Source organism: Anomaloglossus baeobatrachus, chromosome 12 (assembly GCF_048569485.1).
Source record: "Anomaloglossus baeobatrachus isolate aAnoBae1 chromosome 12, aAnoBae1.hap1, whole genome shotgun sequence".
Lineage (NCBI taxonomy): Eukaryota > Metazoa > Chordata > Amphibia > Anura > Aromobatidae > Anomaloglossus > Anomaloglossus baeobatrachus.
The window spans coordinates 101,544,023-101,565,588 of NC_134364.1; the positions used below are offsets into that span (position 1 = coordinate 101,544,023).

Sequence of the window (21,566 nt, forward strand, 5' to 3'; positions counted from 1 at the left end):
TAGTGACTGCAGCTCTGGAGTATAATACAGGAGGTAACTCAGGATCAGTAATGTAATGTATGTACACAGTGACTGCAGCAGCAGAATAGTAAGTGCAGCTCTGGAGAATAATACAGGATGTAACTCAGGATCAGTAATGTAATGTATGTACACAGTGACTGCAGCAGCAGAATAGTGAGTGCAGCTCTGGAGTATAATACAGGAGGTAACTCAGGATCAGTAATGTAATGTATGTACACAGTGACTGCACCAGCACAATAGTGAGTGCAGCTCTGGAGTATAATACAGGAGGTAACTCAGGATCAGTAATGTATGTACACAGTGACTGCACCAGCAGAATAGTGAGTGCAGCTCTGGAGTATAATACAGGAGGTAACTCAGGATCAGTAATGTAATGTATGTACACAGTGACTGCACCAGCAGAATAGTGAGTGCAGCTCTGGAGTATAATACAGGAGGTAACTCAGGATCAGTAATGTATGTACACAGTGACTGCACCAGCAGAATAGTGAGTGCAGCTCTGGAGTATAATACAGGATGTAACTCAGGATCAGTAATGTAATGTATGTACACAGTGACTGCACCAGCAGAATAGTGAGTGCAGCTCTGGAGTATAATACAGGAGGTAACTCAGGATCAGTAATGTAATGTATGTACACAGTGACTGCACCAGCAGAATAGTGAGTGCAGCTCTGGAGTATAATACAGGAGGTGACTCAGGATCAGTAATGTAATGTATGTACACAGTGACTGCACCAGCAGAATAGTGAGTGCAGCTCTGGGGTATAATACAGGAGGTAACTCAGGATCAGTAATGTATGTACACAGTGACTGCACCAGCAGAATAGTGAGTGCAGCTCTGGAGTATAATACAGGAGGTGACTCAGGGTTAGGAATTGCACTCAGTCTTGATTATACCCTTTAATGAGTTTACTGCATTCAATTTAGCTTAGTCGTAATTCAAACTTTAGTAAAATAGTATTGCAGTTTTCTCTGGCTTCAAAACATTGTTTTGCAATGGGTTAGAGAGCGTTTTTTTATTTTCACTAGTTACTTAACTTAGTGCATGTTTAAGATGAGGGGGTCTTGCACTGGTCCGCCAGTTACTTTATGGGTGTTCTTGATGGTAAGGACACTGCTAAAGATACATCCTGCATCCATGGTCCAAACACAAAGAATACCTCGCTTTGAGCAGAGCTTTACTGTCACGCTAGGTACGGGGAAGTACCAAGCAAACGGCGAAAGGGAAACCCTGTGTCTAGGGAAGGGGAGATGGTGACCCATGACCAAACCTACAGCTGGTCCCTGGGGTACCTCACCACCCTAGATAGGTTCCTATGTGCCGAGCCGGATACCTGACCCTAGGTATTCCTAGTGCTGGACCTTAAATAGGGAACGGGTGGGATAAGCTCTTCATCAACCCACTGAACACTAAAGAAGACACAAGGAGGACACAAAGAGGGAAAATGCATGAACTACTTATCCACAGATGACTCAAGCAGGAGTTCAGGAAAGTTTCAGCAATGATACCACAGAGGAGTACAAGCCACCTGCTTGCAACCAGAGCTTTAATGAATTGAATAATATCACCAGCACCAGTCCAGGGAAGAAGGGAGTGTTTAAGCACTAGGTGAACACTGATCATCAGCAGCTGGATGGAAGGAGATCTCCGCTGGGTCCTAAAGGGGAAGAGATGAAAATCCAGCAGGAAAGCTACATGATACAATGAATACTGACAGAAAACGCTGTGACCTTCCATTGCCAGAAACCACAGGACTGTCTGTCACCCGTGACATTTACAAGTGGTTATATGAGTCCATGGCACCAACAATTATATTTCTTATTTTTTTATTATTTAATGTTATAGTTTCATCTAGTTACAATAAGAATAGATATTTTGTAAAATAAAAAAAATAAATATATATGAAAATTGGGGTTCACTCTAAATACCTCTTACAGAATAGTAGTTGAATGCACATTGGTGTTTTCGGTGCTGCTTTTCATTTTGTGCTCTTGACACTGTTGTGCCTACTGTATATTTGTAAAAATTGTCACTTTGTAACGTTTGACCACAATGATTAGGATAGCATTGACATATCACTGTAAGTCCATTATGTGCCTTCATTGTCTTGGACGTCGATTTGTTGACATCAGTACTGAAACTTGTGCTATATCTAGATCGCGCTATGAAATAAGCTGTCCATATCTTGGAACAGGACCTCATCTTGGTCATCTGACGTTGGACATACTGAACCCTATTATTTTGGACCATATATCAAGTGAGCCATCACATGTGGATGGAGATTTCAAGCAGTGTTTGGCAATTAAAACCACTAATTAACACAAGGAGGTTGGAAACATTTCTAACTTAATACTTTTAGGATGCCGCTATGTTGTCACCAACACGGCATTATAGGTCCAGTATTGGAAGAAATCTAACTGACCAAAATCTAATATCTCTTTGTAAGACCCCAGACATCTGATCCTACAACTGAGGAGCAAATAAGTAAAATAAATTTATGGAATTGCTGAGAAGTCTGGAGATATTGGTTTCAATCCAGACAATTTTTTTCTTTACCTCTCGACATAAATTGGCTTTAGTTAGTTCCTCATGGGAAGGACCGAGAGAGTTAAGAGGTGGGGTTTGAGTCAAGGTGGAAAAAAAAACAATCTCTAGTTTCTGATAAGTATAGAAACATTGGTTAAATCCAATTTCTTCACCTCTCTAGAGAAACTGGCTTTAAGTAAGAAAATACAATTTGGAGAATTAATGTCTTAATGCTTTGTTCCTCGTGGGAAGGACTGGAAGAGTTACAAGGTGGGGTTTGAGTCAAGGTGAAAAAAAAAATCAAACTCTAGTTCCGATAAGTATAGAAACATTGGTTAAATCCAATTTCTTCACCACTCTAGGGAAACTGGCTATACTTAAGAAAATATAGTTTGGAGAATTAATTTCTTAATGCTTTTTTCCTCGAAAGAAGGAGAGAGTTACAAGGTGGGGTTTAAGTCTATGTAGTTAGGTGACGTAATCAAATTTTTTTTTCTGGGATATCTAGAGATGTTAGATTCAACCGAATTTCTTTCTCTACCTTTTGAGAGAACATGGCTTTGTTAGTTCCTTGTGGGAAGGATTGGAAGAGTTAAGAGGTGGTGTATAAGTCAAGGTGAAGTAATCAAACTCTAATTTCTGGGAAGTCTAGAGATATTGGATTAAATCCAGACAATGTCTTCAACTCTCAAGAGAAATTGGCTTTAAGTAAGAAAATATAATTTAGATATTGAATTTCTTAATACATTGTTCCTCATGGGAAGGACAGGGAGAGTTAAAAAGGTGGGGTTTGAGTATAGATAGGTGACGTAATCAAAATTTAATTTTCTGGGAAGTCTAGAGACATTGGATTCAATGCAATTTCTGTCTCTATCTTTCGAGATAAATTGGGTTCAGTTACATCCTCTTAGGAAGGATTGGAAAAGATAGGAGGTGGGGTTTAAGTCAAGGCAAAGCAATCAAAATCTAGTTTTAGGAACATCTAGAGATGTTGGAGGTGGGGTTTAAGTCAAGGTGAAAAAAAAAATCAAAATTTAGTTTCTGATAAGTCTAGAAACATTGGATTGAATCCAATTTCTTCACCTCATTAGAGAAACCATCTTTAAGTAAGAAAATACAATTTGGAGAATTAATTTCTTAATGCTTTGTTCCTTATGGAAAGGACTGGAAAGTTACGAGGTGGGGGGTTTTAAGTCAAGGTAGTTAGATGACGTAATCAAAATCTATATTTCTGGGAAATCTAGAGACGTTGGATTCAACCCAATTTCGATCTCTACCTTTCGAGAGAAAATGGTTTTGTTAGTTCCTCGTGGGTAGGATTGTAAGAGTTAGGTGGTGGGGTAAAAGTCAAGGTGAAGTAATCAAAATCTAATTTCTGGGACATCTAGAGACATTGGATTCAATTAAGACAATTTTTTTTCTGTACCCTTGAAGAGAAACTGGTTTTAGTTAGCTCCTTGTGGGAAGGACTGGAATAGTTAGGAGGTTGGGATAAAGTCAAGGTGAAGTAATGAAAATTTAATTTCTGGGAAGTCTAGATACATTGGATTAAATCCAGACAATTTCTTCAACTCTCAAGAGAAATTGGCTTTAAATAGGAAAATATATATAATATATATAAGAATTTTTTAATGCATTGTTCCTCATGGGAGGGACACAGAGAGTTAAAACGTGGGGTTGGAGCATAGATAGGTGACGTAATCAAAATCTATTTTTCTGGGAAGTCTAGAGAGATTTGATTCAATGCAATTTCTCTCTGTTTCGAGAGAAATTGGGTTTAGTTACATCCTCTAAGGAAGGATTGAAAAAGATAGCAGGTGGGGTTTAAGTCAAGGCGAAGTAATCAAAATTTAGTTTTAGGAACATCTAGAGATGTTGCATTTAATCAATACAAATTATTCATCTATCAAGACAAATTGGCTTTAAGTAAGAAAATATAATTTGAGTAATGATTTTCTTGTCTTATTCCTCATGGGATGAACTTGGAGAGTTAGGAGGTGAGGACTGAACCCAGAGAGTTAGGTAAAGTAATTAATATCTTTTTTTTTTTTCTGTGAAGTCTGCAGACATTTAATTCAGGCCAGACCATTTTGTTTTACGATTGTGGAAATAAATTGGATTTAGTTTATAATTTAAGTAAGGAAATCTAACTAGAGTAATTCATTTCTTTCTGCCTTGTACCTTGTGGGGAGGACTATGAGGGTGTAAGTCAGAGAGTTAGATGATGTATTTAGAAACTAGTTTCTGGAAAATCTGTAGACATTTAATTCAATCCAGACAATTTCTTTCTCCACGAGAGAAATTGGTTTTAAGTAAGAAAATATAGTTTGAGTAATTAATTTCTTAATCCCTTGTTCCTTGTGGGAAGGACTGGGAGAGTTAGGAGGTGGGGTTTGAGTTCACATAGTTGTGAAGTACTCGATATCTAGTTTATGGGAAGTCTGAAGACACTGGAATCAATCCAGACAATTTATTTCTCCCTCACTAGAAATAAATTGGTTTTGGTTAATCCTTTAAGTAGGTAATTTAATTATTTTTGCTTTGTTCCTTGTGGGTGGGATTTTGAGAATTTAAGTCGAGAGAGTTAGGTGAAGTATTCTTAAACTAGTTTCTGGAAAATATGGAGTCACTGGATTCCATCCAGATATTGTATTTCTCCTTCTCTAGAGAGAAATGGGCCTTTAAATAAGAAAATATATTTGGGGTAATGATTTTCTTAATGCCTTTTTCCTCATGGGAAGAACTTGGAGAGTTAGGTGGTGGGGTTTGAGTCCAGATAGTTAGGTGGAGTAATCAAAATAGTTTCTGGGAAGTCTAGGGACAATGGATTAAATTCAGACAATTTCTTTGATCCCCATATAGAAAACAATTGCAGTTAGTTAATAATTTTAAGTGGGGAGATCTAACTTAGATAATTAATCTGCCTTGTTCCTCGTGGGCGGGACTGGGAAAGTTAAGAGATGGGGTTTAAGTACAGAGAGTTAGGTGAAGAAATCTGAATCTAGTGTCTTGGAGTTCTGGAAATATTGGATTCAATCCAGATAATTTATTTCTACATCTCTATAGAGAAATTGTCATTAAATATAATTTAAGAAGGGAAAATTAACTTGGGTAATGGATTTGTTTCTGCATTCTTCCTCAGGGTGGGTAAAGGGAGGGTTCGGAATTGGGGTTTAAGTCCAGAGAATTAGATGAAGTAACCAAAATCTCTCACATCTTCCTACTAGTCATGACTTCTAATTAAAAAACAAGAAGCAAAGAAGTATAATAAATATATGGAATTTTTTGGGAGCCTGGAGACATTGGATTAAATCAAGGCAATATTTCCCTTTCCACCTGTATAAAGAAATTGGCTTTAAATAATAATATAAGAATAGATATCCAACTTGGGTAATTATTTTCTCTCTTGTTCCTCGTGGGCGTGACAAGGAGGGTTAGGAGGTGGGATTTAGTCCATAGAATTTCTTAAATTAATTCAAATATAAACACCTTTTGCTCAGAAACCGGCAAATGAGAATTTTAGAGAAAAAATAAACACATGAAAGTGAAGTAAGAAAGTAAAAATTCCATATTTTCTGGGAAGTCTCTAGACCTTATATTCAAACCAGATGATCTCTATCACAACATTTGAGGAAAAACTGGAATTAATTATAATTTAAGACAGGAAATCTAACTTTGCTCTGGTTTTTTTTTGGCTCGTTACTCGTGGTTGTAATCTAACTTGGAAAATAAATTTATTTTTGTCTTGCTCCTCAGGGTCAGGACTGACAGGGTTTGGAGGTGGGGTTTAAGTCCAGGGAGTTACGGTAGATTAGGAAAATTTAGTGTAAGTGAATAACGAAATGTAAATCTACTACATCTGTAAACTCCTTGGCCAACTAAGACCCTCTAGGTCTCTCGTCAATTAATTATTATAAAAAATAGATGAATATAGAGTTAATAAATAATAAAAAAAATATTATTTTGTTTCTCCAAAATGTTTTTCTAAAATTCCCCATGCAATTATATAATGTAAAGTCATATGTAAGCCAGCAGGATGACCACCTTGTACACAACCCAATGAGGTACACAAGAGGCAACGTCTCACTTCTCATGAGTCACTCCAAAAAATGTTATAAACCAAGGTGACCATGTAATACATTTTAGCTAGTAGCTGAGACTTCTCTTTAAGCTAATCTTCTCCATCTACTCCCTTAAGATGTTCATTTAGCTCCATCAATCAGCTGTGTTATTTTTTTGAAGGAGAATAGTGATGAGCACCTTCCAGACATGTAACATCTAACACTCTAATTTCCTTGATAGAACATATTTCAAGATGGTTTAAAGTGCCTACGTATATTAGATGTAAGTTCCTAATGTGCATGGGGTTTTTGTCTCACCCAAAAAAGGCAGTTGTTGAAGACACAAAAGATAATTTGGCAGTGGCTTATTCCTTTAAGTGTGTATAAAGGGAAGTCTTGAGGAACATCAAAGTGTCCCTCAAAAGTCAGGATGATGGCAGGAGGCCAATAATCCAAAACCTAAGCATTCCAATACCCACATACGTAGGATGTTGGAGGAGTGGAGACTGGTCCTAACTTATTGGAGGAGTGGAGACTGGTCCTAACTTATTACTAGTATAGTACCCTTTAATACTTGGGTGAAATAATTAGCTCCGCCAAGAATTATGGATCTCCAAAGACCTTTAGACTTGATGATACTTAAGAGCGTCTATCACTGAGTAGTGAATTATTTTGGCTCTTGGGATGTATGAAGTTGGCTGTAACGCCGGCCTTGTGTATTTCATTAAGTGCCTTACGGAAGCTACAAATCCATCGAAGATGGATTAAAACAAATTAGTGCTGGAAACCATCCCGTTTGGCTAATGAAATTAAAAGGAGTAACGAGATGTCGAGTCAATGCTGAACTGGAAGTTCAGTTTCTCGTTCTAAGGGCAGTGATTTAGGTGATGACTTGTAATACATTGTTCCTCCTGACAGCTATTAATTCAGTTGCCTTCAGCTTTCCAGGTCCGAGAAGCAGCAGGACAAGGTTCATCAAGAAGAATGTCCCCACCAAGACTACTATTGTGCTTCACCATAACGTCCTACTGATCCTCCCACATTGAGTTTGGGATGTCCTTGTAGGGATCCATTATAAGCCTGGCACAACGGACGATCATCATGGCCAGGAAGACACAGAGGAGCAAGAACAAGGCAATGGCAAATCCTTTATCCACATCCACGAGGGGTAGTAAGGTGGGATCATCCATCTTATGGGCCTTTGTCTTCTTATCATCTGCTTAAAGGGGAGAAGACCTACAAAGAGAAAAAAAAATGATTGAGAGAGCCATTCGGCATTGATGATGTGTCTTGACCCCATATTCAAAAACCCTTATAGGACATTCTGTTGCTAGAGGGTATCCCCTCACTCAGGACCCCATAATTTAACTGAAGAGCATCTTATTGTCTATGGATAACCCAACGAATCTGTCCATTCATTTCAATGAGTACCATGTAATACTTTATTTCTCCTATGGAGGCACTGTTTGGGAATTAAATACTTTCTGTCCAATTTTACTGTAGGACACAGGTAATTAGTAGGTGTCCCAACAGGGGGAAAACTGATTTGCTAATTTTTTTAATCCTGAGAACTTGGTCCTGGGCCCCCCGAGGAATGGGCTCTGTAGAAACCCATCTTCTATGGAGTAGAGGTGGACATGCACAACCATCTAGGGGCTCTGGAGTTCTAGGGGTTCTGGAGACCTATTCTCAAGATTTCTGGTGGTCCAACAGCTTGGACAACTACTAGAGATCAGCAATTCATCCCTATCCCATGGATAGGATCGCAGATTCAAGTTCCCAAGGGAAGTAAAAAGTATGATGAAAGTTAATAAGAAAAAGTAAAAAAAATAAATAAAATAACATATAAAAGTTTAATTCATTCCCCATTTTCTCAATTGAAATTTAACTAAATTAAAAAAAAAACATATTTGTTATCTTCGAGTCCGTAAAAAGTCTGATGTGTCTAAATATAAAATATGTAAAGCCACACGGTAGACAGGGGCGTAACGGACAGCATGACCGTGCTGGAGGGGGCCTGCCAACCCTATTGCTCCAATCAGTTGGATGTTTACTGTGGCACAGAGACCCGCCGGATCTCTGCACCACGATACACGCCACCAGCCAATCAGAGGATGGCAGCTGACGGCAGCGTACTAGGCATTAGCATCACATGGCATTGACATAATGCGTCGCCATAGCAGGCACACCGATGTCAGCTGCCGTTCTCTGTGTCGACTACATAAGAGGATACCACGTAACGTGGGAGTGGAGGGAGGTGAGTAGAATGTGGGTTTTTTTTGTATTTTTTTAATGTGTTCGAGAATAGTGGCAGAATGGAGGACATATATACCAGGATGGGGGATATATATCAGGATGGGGGACAGATATATATACCAGGATTGGGGACATGTATACCCGGAAGGGGCCCAGGATAGGTGACACACCAGGATGGGAGACATGTATGCTAGTATGGGGACATATATATATATATATATATATATGTCACATGAAGGTTTGCACAAACGTCACTGACTGTCATGGCAGTGTTGAGCTCTGTTCAGATTGCAGATTCTGACACTCCACCCAAGGGTTTTTCTGGTATCTGGGATCAACACATGCAGACACGAGTGTTGACCTGCTGTGTGCTGATTCACAGGTAGGTTAGCAAGAGTTAATTTCTGCTGGTCTGCCTGACACTTTGATCACATGTTGTTGGGAGGCCTATCACATCTGCTCCCCTCCTATTTGTGCTTCTTGAATCCTTCCACCCATGCAAGCTACAGTTTTTCTTTGTTAGTCTGTGAAGTGTCCCAGAGTTTCTGGAGATACTTGTACTTATTGCTTGTTGAAGTAGCAAAGTTCACCCCTGTTGTTTTGTAGTTTCCTTCCTGCTCTTGTTTTTCCTTCTGAATCATTTATTGTCTTAACCTTTATGTGTCCATGCCGTGTCACAGAATTCTCCTGGTCTGTCTGTATCTGTGAGTTTCATCACACTCTTGTCCCGCCCCTCCCTGGGGGGGGAGAGAGACGTGAAAACAGATCAGGAGTGGTCAGGAGCAAGGACAGGAAGGAGACTCAGGCATCTCCACCATCAGGAGTATCCCAGAGATTAGGGATAGCATAGGGCACCCTAGGTTGAGGGACAGCTTAGAAGCCCCGGTTCCCCGCTATCCCATAGTCATTGTGACAATATACCAGAATGTTCCAAGGATGGGGGACATATATACCTGGAAGGGGCCCAGGATGGGGGTCATTAGTACAGGATGGGGGACATTACTACATAATGAGGGGAGAGAGGGGGCAGCACTTATGTCTTTATAGAATTTAAAATGCTACAAGGGTTCATACATCTGACCAATATGAGAGGAGGGGGAGGCCCAGGTCCAAATCTTGTATCGTAGCTCATTGGAATCTAGTTACGACATTGAAATTACAGTCCATAAAGAAATGCAAAATAAAAATGCCAGAATTTCTGTTTTTCAGCCACTGCTATTCCCCCTATAAAGCGGGAAAAAAAAAGGTATGAAAATGTCTTATGTACCCCTAAATGCTACCAACAAAAACCTCAGTTCTACATGTAAACAAACCTTCAAATAGCTCCATTGAAGTGAAACTAAAAAACTCGTGGATCTTTTTTTTTGGAAAACTACTAATATATATATATATATATATATATATATATATATATATATATATATATACAGTGCCTACAAGTAGTATTCAACCCCCTGCAGATTTAGCAGGTTTGATAAGATGCAAATAAGTTAGAGCCTTCAAACAAGAGCAGGATTTATTAACAGATGCATAAATCTTACAAACCAACAAGTTATGTTGCTCAGTTAAATTTTAATAAATTTTCAACATAAAAGTGTGGGTCAATTATTATTCAACCCCTAGGTTTAATATTTTGTGGAATAACCCTTGTTTGCAATTACAGCTAATAATCGTCTTTTATAAGACCTGATCAGGCCGGCACAGGTCTCTGGAGTTATCTTGGCCCACTCCTCCATGCAGATCTTCTCCAAGTTATCTAGGTTCTTTGGGTGTCTCATGTGGACTTTAATCTTGAGCTCCTTCCACAAGTTTTCAATTGGGTTAAGGTCAGGAGACTGACTAGGCCACTGCAACACCTTGATTTTTTCCCTCTTGAACCAGGCCTTGGTTTTCTTGGCTGTGTGCTTTGGGTCGTTGTCTTGTTGGAAGATGAAATGATGACCCATCTTAAGATCCTTGATGGAGGAGCGGAGGTTCTTGGCCAAAATCTCCAGGTAGGCCATGCTATCCATCTTCCCATGGATGCGGACCAGATGGCCAGGCCCCTTGGCTGAGAAACAGCCCCACAGCATGATGCTGCCACCACCATGCTTGACTGTAGGGATGGTATTCTTGGGGTCGTATGCAGTGCCATCCAGTCTCCAAACGTCACGTGTGTGGTTGGCACCAAAGATCTCGATCTTGGTCTCATCAGACCAGAGAACCTTGAACCAGTCTGTCTCAGAGTCCTCCAAGTGATCATGAGCAAACTGTAGACGAGCCTTGACATGACGCTTTGAAAGTAAAGGTACCTTACGGGCTCGTCTGGAACGGAGACCATTGCGGTGGAGTACGTTACTTATGGTATTGACTGAAGCCAATATCCCCACTGCCATGAGATCTTCCCGGAGCTCCTTCCTTGTTGTCCTTGGGTTAGCCTTGACTCTTCGGACAAGCCTGGCCTCGGCACGGGTGGAAACTTTCAAAGGCTGTCCAGGCCGTGGAAGGCTAACAGTAGTTCCATAAGCCTTCCACTTCCGGATGATGCTCCCAACAGTGGAGACAGGTAGGCCCAACTCTTTGGAAAGGGTTTTGTACCCCTTGCCAGCCTTGTGACCCTCCACGATCTTGTCTCTGATGGCCTTGGAATGCTCCTTTGTCTTTCCCATGTTGACCAAGTATGAGTGCTGTTCACAAGTTTGGGGAGGGTCTTAATTAGTCAGAAAAGGCTGGAAAAAGAGATAATTAATCCAAACATGTGAAGCTCATTGTTCTTTGTGCCTGAAATACTTCTTAATACTTTAGGGGAACCAAAAAGAAATCTTGTGGTTTGAGGGGTTGAATAATAAATGACCCTCTGAATAAACTTTTCACAATTTAAAAAAAATAAATAAAAAGAAATAACATTCTTTTTTGCTGCATTTCACACTTCCAGGCTGATCTACAGTCCAAATGTCACAATGCCAAGTTAATTCCGAATGTGTAAACCTGCTAAATCTGCAGGGGGTTGAATACTACTTGTAGGCACTGTATATATATATATATATATATATATATATATATATATATATATATATATATATATATATATATATATATATATATATATATATATATATATATATATATATATATATATATAAATAAAATATATATATAAAAAGCTATACAAATTTGAAATTTGTAATTCTACTTACCTGAAGTATTCATATTCACAGATCATATTTATAGCACTACTAGCTGTAGCACCCGGCATTGCCCGGGATAGTAAGTGTCTCTCTGTCTCTCCCACTCTCCCTTTCTCCCTCTCTTTCTCTCACCCTCTCTGACTGTCGCCCTGTCTGTCTCTTTCTGCCACTCTCCCTCTGTCTCTGTCTCTGTATGTGTCTGTTTATACCGATATCATATTACCTCACACAGAAGCTTCTAAGAATGTCCTTCGTTGTCTATAGCACCAATCACGGCTCCTATTAATGACCTGTAGCTCCCAACTCCATTGACTTCAATGTAAGCAGGTTTATTGACGCATAATTGTAAAGCGCGGGGTTAAATTTTTCCCTCAAAACACAGTCTATGACGTTCACTGAGTCACATGAGGCGTCTGTGCAAAATTTTGTAATTATAAATGTGACGGTGCAGATTCCTTTAGCGGACATACACACACATACATACAGTCCCTGACAGACGTTCTGTCGCTTATCAATGTTATGTAAATAAAATGTCACGCTGTACTCTAAGATGTACAATAGCAGTACAGCGCAGTAATGTGGGACTGAGAGGATTCCTGAAACTATCTGAGAAGGTAGTTAGCTGGTAAACCACTAGGGGGCGTAAACGTGAAGGAAACGTATGAGCAGGGAATTCCCTAGCAGAGGTAATACTAGTCAAGCCCACCAGATGGCAGTAGAATCGTCAGAAAGCCGTGTCACAACATGAGGTCTTGTAAGTACACAAGGGCAAAGTCTAAACGTAGTCAGAGGGAAACAAATAGTCAGTAGCCAGGAAATCAGAGCCTAGAAGCGAGGGGGAGTGGGAAGACAAGACAGAATAAAGGTAAACAGATAAGGAACGAACAGGGAGACAGCGGGAGAGACACTGATGGAAACAGACAACAGAGGAGGTTACCAGGTCAGGTGAACACGGAGGTCAGGAGGGGGCAGGGCAGACAACAGGTCACTCAAGAGCAGAACACAGCAGAGCCAGAAGTATCACTGGCGAAGTCCAAGAGACACAGTGCCCTAATAAAGCAGCCTGACCTCCAGAACGAGGCAGGAAGGATTAACCCTTAACGTGACCTGCATCAGAAGTGAAACTAAAAAAAAGGCTCAGCTCCAGCTGAGCCAGGAGTCAATCATGACATAAAAGCTTATAACCTGACTTTAAAGTCATCCATTGGTTTTATAAATTACTCTTCAAAGTTGAAACCCTCCTAAATTTGGTTTAGGTTATGAAAATAAAGTTGCTGTAAAGCTGAAATATTAATCATTTAATGAACACAGAGAAGTCAGATTTTGGCAAGACATAAGTTGTCGCCCACAGAAAGTAATGTGAAATTCAAACAAATAATTACCTTCTAATACAAAGATATGTTGCATAACATTGGTGAATGAAGTTGTGGTGCTATTAGAGCCATATTTAATATTTTGTGTGACCTCCATGAGCTTGAAAGATGTCATCCATGCGGTTTAACAATGATTCATACAATTTATTGATGAATTCATCAGGAATAGCAAAGAATGCATCTTGCTTGCCTCCCAGAGTTCATCTAGATTCTTTGGTTTTGTCTTCCAAGCTTCCTCTTTCATCTGCTCAATGATGTTCATGTCTGGTGACTGGGCTGGCCAGTCCTTGAGCACCTTGATCTTCTTTGCCAGGAGGAACTTTGTAGTAGAGATGGATGTGTGAGATGGAGCACCATCCTGCTGCAGAATGTGACCCCTTTTATGATTGGGAATGTAAGAGGTAGCTAATACTTTTTGATATTTTAGGCTATTGATATTGCCTTCCACCTTAAAAATGTTTTGCACACCCCCATACTGAATGTAATCCCAGACCATGATCTTTCCACCACCAAACTTAACTGTTTTCTGGATCCATACGGGCTCCAGTAGGTCTTCTGCAGTATTTGCAGCGGCTGTGGTGTAATTCAACTGAAGATTCATCAGAGAAATCTATCTCCTGCCACTTTTCCAGCGTCCATCTGTTCAGCAGGCTGTGGGACCTTTAATTACCTTTTGTCTAGTGATGGCTTCTGGGCACTGATTCGACCATGGAGGCCATTTCGAGACAGAATCCTACAGACTTGAGGTGACCAGGCCTGTTGGAGCTCTGCTGCAGTGGAAGAGGGGTTGGCTTTGGATTTTCTAACCAACAAACCTTCCTCCTGAGCAGTTGTTTTGCGGGGTCTGATGGACCTGGGCTTTTCAAAAAAATCTCCAGTCTCTTCAAATCTTTTTTTAATTCTTTGTACTTGATGCTGAGACACATTAAAGGTGCCAGTCACCTCTGCAGTGGATCTGGTCTTCAGCCTCTTGATAATCAAGACTTTGGTCACAGGGTGGATTTTTGGCATGTTGTCAGAGGTCAAGTTGCAGTTCAAGTGAAGGTCTGGGGTGCTGGGCTTCTTTTTATACACACCCACTAATTAACGATCATTTAGTGAGCACAGGTGAGGATGTAAACTAGGATTGGGTGCATTATATGACAAGGCGACAAAACATTTGTCTTGCCAAAACCTGACCTTTCTGTGTTCATTAAATGATCAATATTTCAGCTTTGCAGCAACTTTATTTTCATAACCGAAACCAAATTTGGGAGGGATTCAGCTTTCAAAAGAGTAATTTATAAAACCAATGGATGAATTTAAAGTCAGGTTATAAGCTTTTATTTCCATAACGTGGATAAGCGACAGAACTTCTGTCAGGGACTGTACATACATACATACACATACACACACATGCATACACATATACATACACACATATACATACACAATACACACATATACATACACACACACACATTCATACATACATACATATATACACACATACATACACACACACACACACACACATACAAATACATACATGCACACATACATACACTCAGCTTTCTATATTAGATGAAGGCATAAAAACAAAAATTATAAACAACTGAAAAATTGCTTTTTTTTCCACCATTTCACCTCAAAAGGAAATTATTTCCTGTTTTTCAGTACATTATATGGTACATTTTTCAAAATGGGGCTATAACAAATTCTTCAGAATGTTGCATGTGGGTTCATGAATTTTGCTCAAAATAAAAAACGCTTTACATTTTTGTGTTTCCACCTTTTTTGTGCCTTTTCAGAACAAAAAGTTGCAAGAATGGGTTTATGGGTTTTAAGTTTTTAAAATAGTGAATAGCTAACAAATATATGGGTAAAAAAACCACACCCTCACAATAGTGAACAGAGGGGGAAAAAAACAGCCGAATTAGTGGAATATAGGCTTTAAAATAGCTGCAAATGGTTACAAAAACTTACTTAAAGGGTATTTTCAATATTTTAATTGATAGCTATTTTTGAATAATGCTTGTAAAAACAGACACTTTTGCAGTTTACTGTTTATTAAAATTTGCAGCCGTTCTTAAGATATGACCACTTTTGTTTACTGCATGTCGCCTAGGAGACCGACCACCACTGCTCCCTAGCTTGTAAACACTGCACGGAAATCAACCAAGATTAGGAGGTAAGAATCGTCCTCCAACTTGAAAGCAGTGATACAAGTTCAATAGAATAGAGTTTGTAAACAATGGTCATCTTCGTCCACTATTGCGAGAGTATAGTGGTGGTCGGTCACCTAGACAACGAGATGTAAACAAAAGAAAAGTGTTAATATCTCAAGAACGACTGAAAATGTTGACACACTATAAATTGCAAAAGTGTTTGTTTTTACAAGCACTATCCGAAAATAGCCACTTATGAAAATGAGAAAAACCCTCTAAAACAGGTAAAAAACAGTTGCAAATGCAATTAATTGCAGACACATGGTTTCTTATATATAAATTACCCTGTATGGCATGATATTTTACCGTACAGCACGCTCCGCTTATTAAGGCAGTTCTCAGCTGAGCTCCTAAGGTCTCATGTCTGCTTAGATAAATGAGGCAGCAATCAAATGAATAACCTTCACTGGCACAGACTGTGACAAGTGACCTTCTAATAACCTTCACGCTTCACGACTACCCAATCTTATTAAAAGGTGGCCTTGCTGCAAACATACAGTACAGAAATCCATGTGCAGGATTCTGCTGAAAATCTGCAGCCCTAGCTGTGACATTTACTAAAAAGGGCATTTTTTTTTAACATGGCTTCTTTTGTATTACTGTATGGCTTAAATAACCAGTTGTACAGAATGATATTGTACACACAAGTCACTAATCATTTTGTATGGTGGATTACATTTGTGAATCCACCTGAAAGCTGTGAATTGAAGTAAAGAAAGGTCCAGCACCTATAGTGCTGGCAGAATGCTGATGAGGATGTTCTGCCCACTGAAAACAATACAGCTGCAGGAGTAATGAAGACTGAGAGGTGAAGGTAAAAGAAGTTCTAACACCTATAGTGCTGGCAGAATGCTGATGAGGATGTCCTGCCCACTGAAAACAATACAGCTGCAGGAGTAATGAAGACTGAGAGGTGAAGGTAAAAGAAGTTCTAACACTTATAGTGCTGGCAGAATGCTGATGAGGATGTCCTGCCCACTGAAAACAATACAGCTGCAGGAGTAATGAAGACTGAGAGGTGAAGGTAAAAGAAGTTCTAACACCTATAGTACTGGCAGAATGCTGATGAGGATGTTCTGCCCACTGAAAACAATACAGCTGCAGGAGTAATGAAGACTGAGAGGTGAAGGTAAAAGAAGTTCTAACACCTATAGTGCTGGCAGAATGCTGATAAGGATGTTCTGCCCACTGAAAACAATACAGCTGCAGGAGTAATGAAGACTGAGAGGTGAAGGTAAAAGAAGTTCTAACACCTATAGTGCTGGCAGAATGCTGATGAGGATGTCCTGCCCACTGAAAACAATACAGCTGCAGGAGTAATGAAGACTGAAAGGTGAAGGGAAAAGAAGTTCTAACACCTATAGTGCTGGCAGAATGCTGATGAGGATGTCCTGCCCACTGAAAAAAATACAGCTGCAGGAGTAATGAAGACTGAAAGGTGAGGGAAAAGAAGCTCTAACACCTATAGTACTGGCAGAATGCTGATTAGGATGTCCTGCCCACTGAAAACAATACAGCTGCAGGAGCAATGAAGACTGAAAGGTGAGGGAAAAGAAGTTCTAACACCTATAGTACTGGCAGAATGCTGATTAGGATGTCCTGCCCACTGAAAACAATACAGCTGCAGGAGCAATGAAGACTGAAAGGTGAGGGAAAAGAAGCTCTAACACCTATAGTACTGGCAGAATGCTGATTAGGATGTCCTGCCCACTGAAAACAATACAGCTGCAGGAGTAATGAAGACTGAAAGGTGAGGGAAAAGAAGTTCTAACACCTATAGTGCTGGCAGAATGCTGATGAGGATGTCCTGCCTACTGAAAACAAAACAGCTGCAGGAGTAATTAAGACTGAAAGGTGAGGGGAAAGAAGCTCTAACACTTATAGTGCTGGCAGAATGCTGATGAGGATGTCCTGCCCACTGAAAACAATACAGCTGCAGGAGCAATGAAGACTGAAAGGTGAAGGAAAAGAAGTTCTAAAACCTATAGTGCTGGCAGAAAGCTGATGAAACGGCATGACTGGTTGGCAAGTTAAAAAGCATGGAAACGCAGATAGCTCCAGAACATATTAGACTGGTCTGGGATGACAGAAGCGAGGACATGTATATTTTTATATTGTCTATGATGGTTCTATTCTATACTGTCCAATCCTACTGTTTAGGACGGTATAGGTAGGAGTGATGTAATAGATCAGTGCACACACATGTGTATATATATATATACAGTTAGGTCCAGAAATATTTGGACAGTTACACAAGTTTTGTTATTTTAGCTGTTTACAAAAACATGTTCAGAAATACACTTATATATATAATATGGGCTGAAAGTGCACACTCCCAGCTGCAATATGAGAGTTTTCACATCCAAATCGGAGAAAGGGTTTAGGAATCATAGCTCTGTAATGCATAGCCTCCTCTTTTTCAAGGGACCAAAAGTAATTAGACAAGGGACTCTAAGGGCTGCAATTAACTCTGAAGGCGTCTCCCTCGTTAACCTGTAATCAATGAAGTAGTTAAAAGGTCTGGGGTTGATTACAGGTGTGTGGTTTTGCATTTGGAAGCTGTTGCTGTGACCAGACAACATGCGGTCTAAGGAACTCTCAATTGAGGTGAAGCAGAACATCCTGAGGCTGAAAAAAAAGAAAAAAATCCATCAGAGAGATAGCAGACATGCTTGGAGTAGCAAAATCAACAGTCGGGTACATTCTGAGAAAAAAAGGAATTGACTGGTGAGCTTGGGAACTCAAAAAGGCCTGGGCGTCCACGGATGACAACAGTGGTGGATGATCGCCGTATACTTTCTTTGGTGAAGAAGAACCCGTTCACAACATCAACTGAAGTCCAGAACACTCTCAGTGAAGTCGGTGTATCTGTCTCTAAGTCAACAGTAAAGAGAAGACTCCATGAAAGTAAATACAAAGGGTTCACATCTAGATGCAAACCATTCATCAATTCCAAAAATAGACAGGCCAGAGTTAAATTTGCTGAAAAACACCTCATGAAGCCAGCTCAGTTCTGGAAAAGTATTCTATGGACAGATGAGACAAAGATCAACCTGTACCAGAATGATGGGAAGAAAAAAGTTTGGAGAAGAAAGGGAACGGCACATGATCCAAGGCACACCACATCCTCTGTAAAACATGGTGGAGGCAACGTGATGGCATGGGCATGCATGGCTTTCAATGGCACTGGGTCACTTGTGTTATTGATGACATAACAGCAGACAAGAGTAGCCGGATGAATTCTGAAGTGTACCGGGATATACTTTCAGCCCAGATTCAGCCAAATGCCGCAAAGTTGATCGGATGGCGCTTCATAGTACAGATGGACAATGACCCCAAGCATACAGCCAAAGCTACCCAAGAGTTCATGAGTGCAAAAAAGTGGAACATTCTGCAATGGCCAAGTCAATCACCAGATCTTAACCCAATTGAGCATGCATTTCACTTGCTCAAATCCAGACTTAAGACGGAAAGACCCACAAACAAGCAAGACCTGAAGGCTGCGGCTGTAAAGGCCTGGCAAAGCATTAAGAAGGAGGAAACCCCGCGTTTGGTGATGTCCATGGGTTCCAGACTTAAGGCAGTGATTGCCTCCAAAGGATTCGCAACAAAATATTGAAAATACAAATATTTTGTTTGGGTTTGGTTTATTTGTCCAATTACTTTTGACCTCCTAAAATGTGGAGTGTTTGTAAAGAAATGTGTACAATTCCTACAATTTCTATCAGATATTTTTGTTCAAACCTTCAAATTAAACGTTACAATCTGCACTTGAATTCTGTTGTAGAGGTTTCATTTCAAATCCAATGTGGTGGCATGCAGAGCCCAACTCGCCAAAATTGTGTCACTGTCCAAATATTTCTGGACCTAACTGTATATATATATATATATTATTATTATTATTATTATTTATTATTATAGCGCCATTTATTCCATGGCGCTTTACAAGTGAAAGAGGGTATACGTACAACAATCATTAACAGTACAAGACAGACTGGTATAGGAGGAGAGAGGACCCTGCCCGCGAGGGCTCACAGTCTACAGGGAATGGGTGATGGTACAATAGGTGAGGACAGAGCTGGTTGCGCAGTGGTCTACTGGGCTGAGGGCTATTGTAGGTTGTAGGCTTGTTGGAAGAGGTGGGTCTTGAGGTTCCTCTTGAAGCTTTCCACGGTAGGGGAGAGTCTGATGTGCTGAGGTAGAGCGTTCCAGAGTATGGGGGATGCACGGGAGAAATCTTGTACACGATTGTGGGAAGAGGAAATAAGAGAGGAGCAGAGAAGGAGATCTTGTGAGGATCTAAGGTTGCGTGCAGGTAGGTACTGGGAGACTAGGTCACAGATGTAGGGAGGAGACAGGTTGTGCATGGCTTTGTATGTCATGGTTAATGTTTTGAACTGGAGTCGTTGGGCGATGGGAAGCCAGTGAAGGGATTGGCAGAGTGGCGAGGCTGGGGAGTAGCGAGGGGAGAGGTGGATTAAGCGGGCTGCAGAGTTTAGGATAGATTGGAGGGGTGCAAGAGTGTTGGAAGGGAGGCCAGAGAGCAGGAGGTTGCAGTAGTCGAGGCGGGAGATGATGAGGGCATGCACTAATGTTTTTGAAGATTCTTGGTTAAGAAAAGCACGGATCCGGGAGATATTTTTGAGTTGTATATATATATATATGTATATATATATACTCCTCCCTGGAACATATGGAGAGCATGCATTAGTAGTGAAGGGAATATACCTACAGGGACATTTATATTAGGGAGCAGAGAAGATGTGAGCATCAGATGGTGCGGAGAACAATAGAAGAAGCACCTGAAAAGAATTTATACTGTGTGAACTCAGGCCAAAGTGACTAATGTTAAAAAGGGTTGTCCACTACTTTTACACTGATGGCCTATCCTTAGGATGTCATAAATGTCTGTTTGGCCGGGGTATGAAACCCGGCTCCCCTGCCGAACAACTATTCTCGGTGTCGGCAGCCATTAATGCTCAGTTCCGGAGCTGCCCGAGCAACTGACAGCAGTCACAGGGGAATACTGTACATCCGCCTCCCAATAGTGGAGCAGCTTCGGGACTGAGCATTTCCGTCTGCTTGTTGCTGCCGGTACTGGCACCAAGAAGAGCTGATTGCTGGCTGTGCCTGGTATCGGACCCCCTTTGATCAGACATTACAGTTGATTGACATCATATTTTGTGCCACTGATCCCCCCCAAGATTCAGTTTTACTTACTTTTTTTTTTTTTTTAAATCCACCCTATGGTTCCAGAGATTTACAAGATCCTCAGGGGTGTGTCTTTAGGCTGTGAGCCACACCCCCTTGTAAAGACCGTAGAAATGTGTATTCTGGCTGCTATCCCCCTGAGTATACTGTTTTTTTTTTATATAATTCGTAATGTGGTTTCTCAGAGATATGTTTTTTTTATGCAGAAATAATTTTTACGGTCAATGAGGAGTTGCTCAGCCTAAAGACACACCCCCGAGGATCCAATGTACCAAACTCCTTGTAAATATCATAAACAGCAGAACTAAATATAAAGGCCCATATCTCTGGAACCGTATGGTGTATATCTGAAAAGATAAAAAGATAAATACTCAGGGGAGAAGTAGGAATTAATTAAAAGCAAAAACGAAGCATTTTTGACCTGAGGAAGGTCGTCTATCATCTAGAAGCAGGTGCCTTGTATAGCATTATGAGAGTGTTGTACGTAATGAGTTGCCTTTTTATTAAATGTATTTTATAGTGCTATGATTGAAATGATATTGAGAGTTGCTGTAACACGGAGGCTTTCACAAACATCGCTGACTGTCATGGCAGCGTCAGGGGTCTGTGCAGACTACAGATTCTTGCACTCCGCCTGCAGATTATTCTGATGTCTGTGATGAGTCACAAGCAGACTCTGTTGTCAACCCACAGACAAGTAGTTCATAGGCAGGCTAGCAACAGTTAATCTCTGGTGGCCTGCT

At 40.3% G+C, this 21,566-nt stretch overlaps 1 protein-coding gene across 1 annotated transcript in view; it reads right to left on the bottom strand.

The window, feature by feature from the left end:
- Positions 1–1,366: 1,366 nt before the first annotated feature.
- The window catches only part of CTXND2 (cortexin domain containing 2), a 41,375-nt gene continuing 21,175 nt past the window's right edge, over positions 1,367–21,566 (bottom strand). The window contains exon 2 of the mRNA XM_075331002.1: positions 1,367–7,845. Coding sequence (XP_075187117.1) covers positions 7,635–7,799 — 165 coding nt within the window. The 5' untranslated portion in view covers positions 7,800–7,845 and the 3' untranslated portion in view covers positions 1,367–7,634. The remainder of the gene's footprint in view (positions 7,846–21,566) is intronic.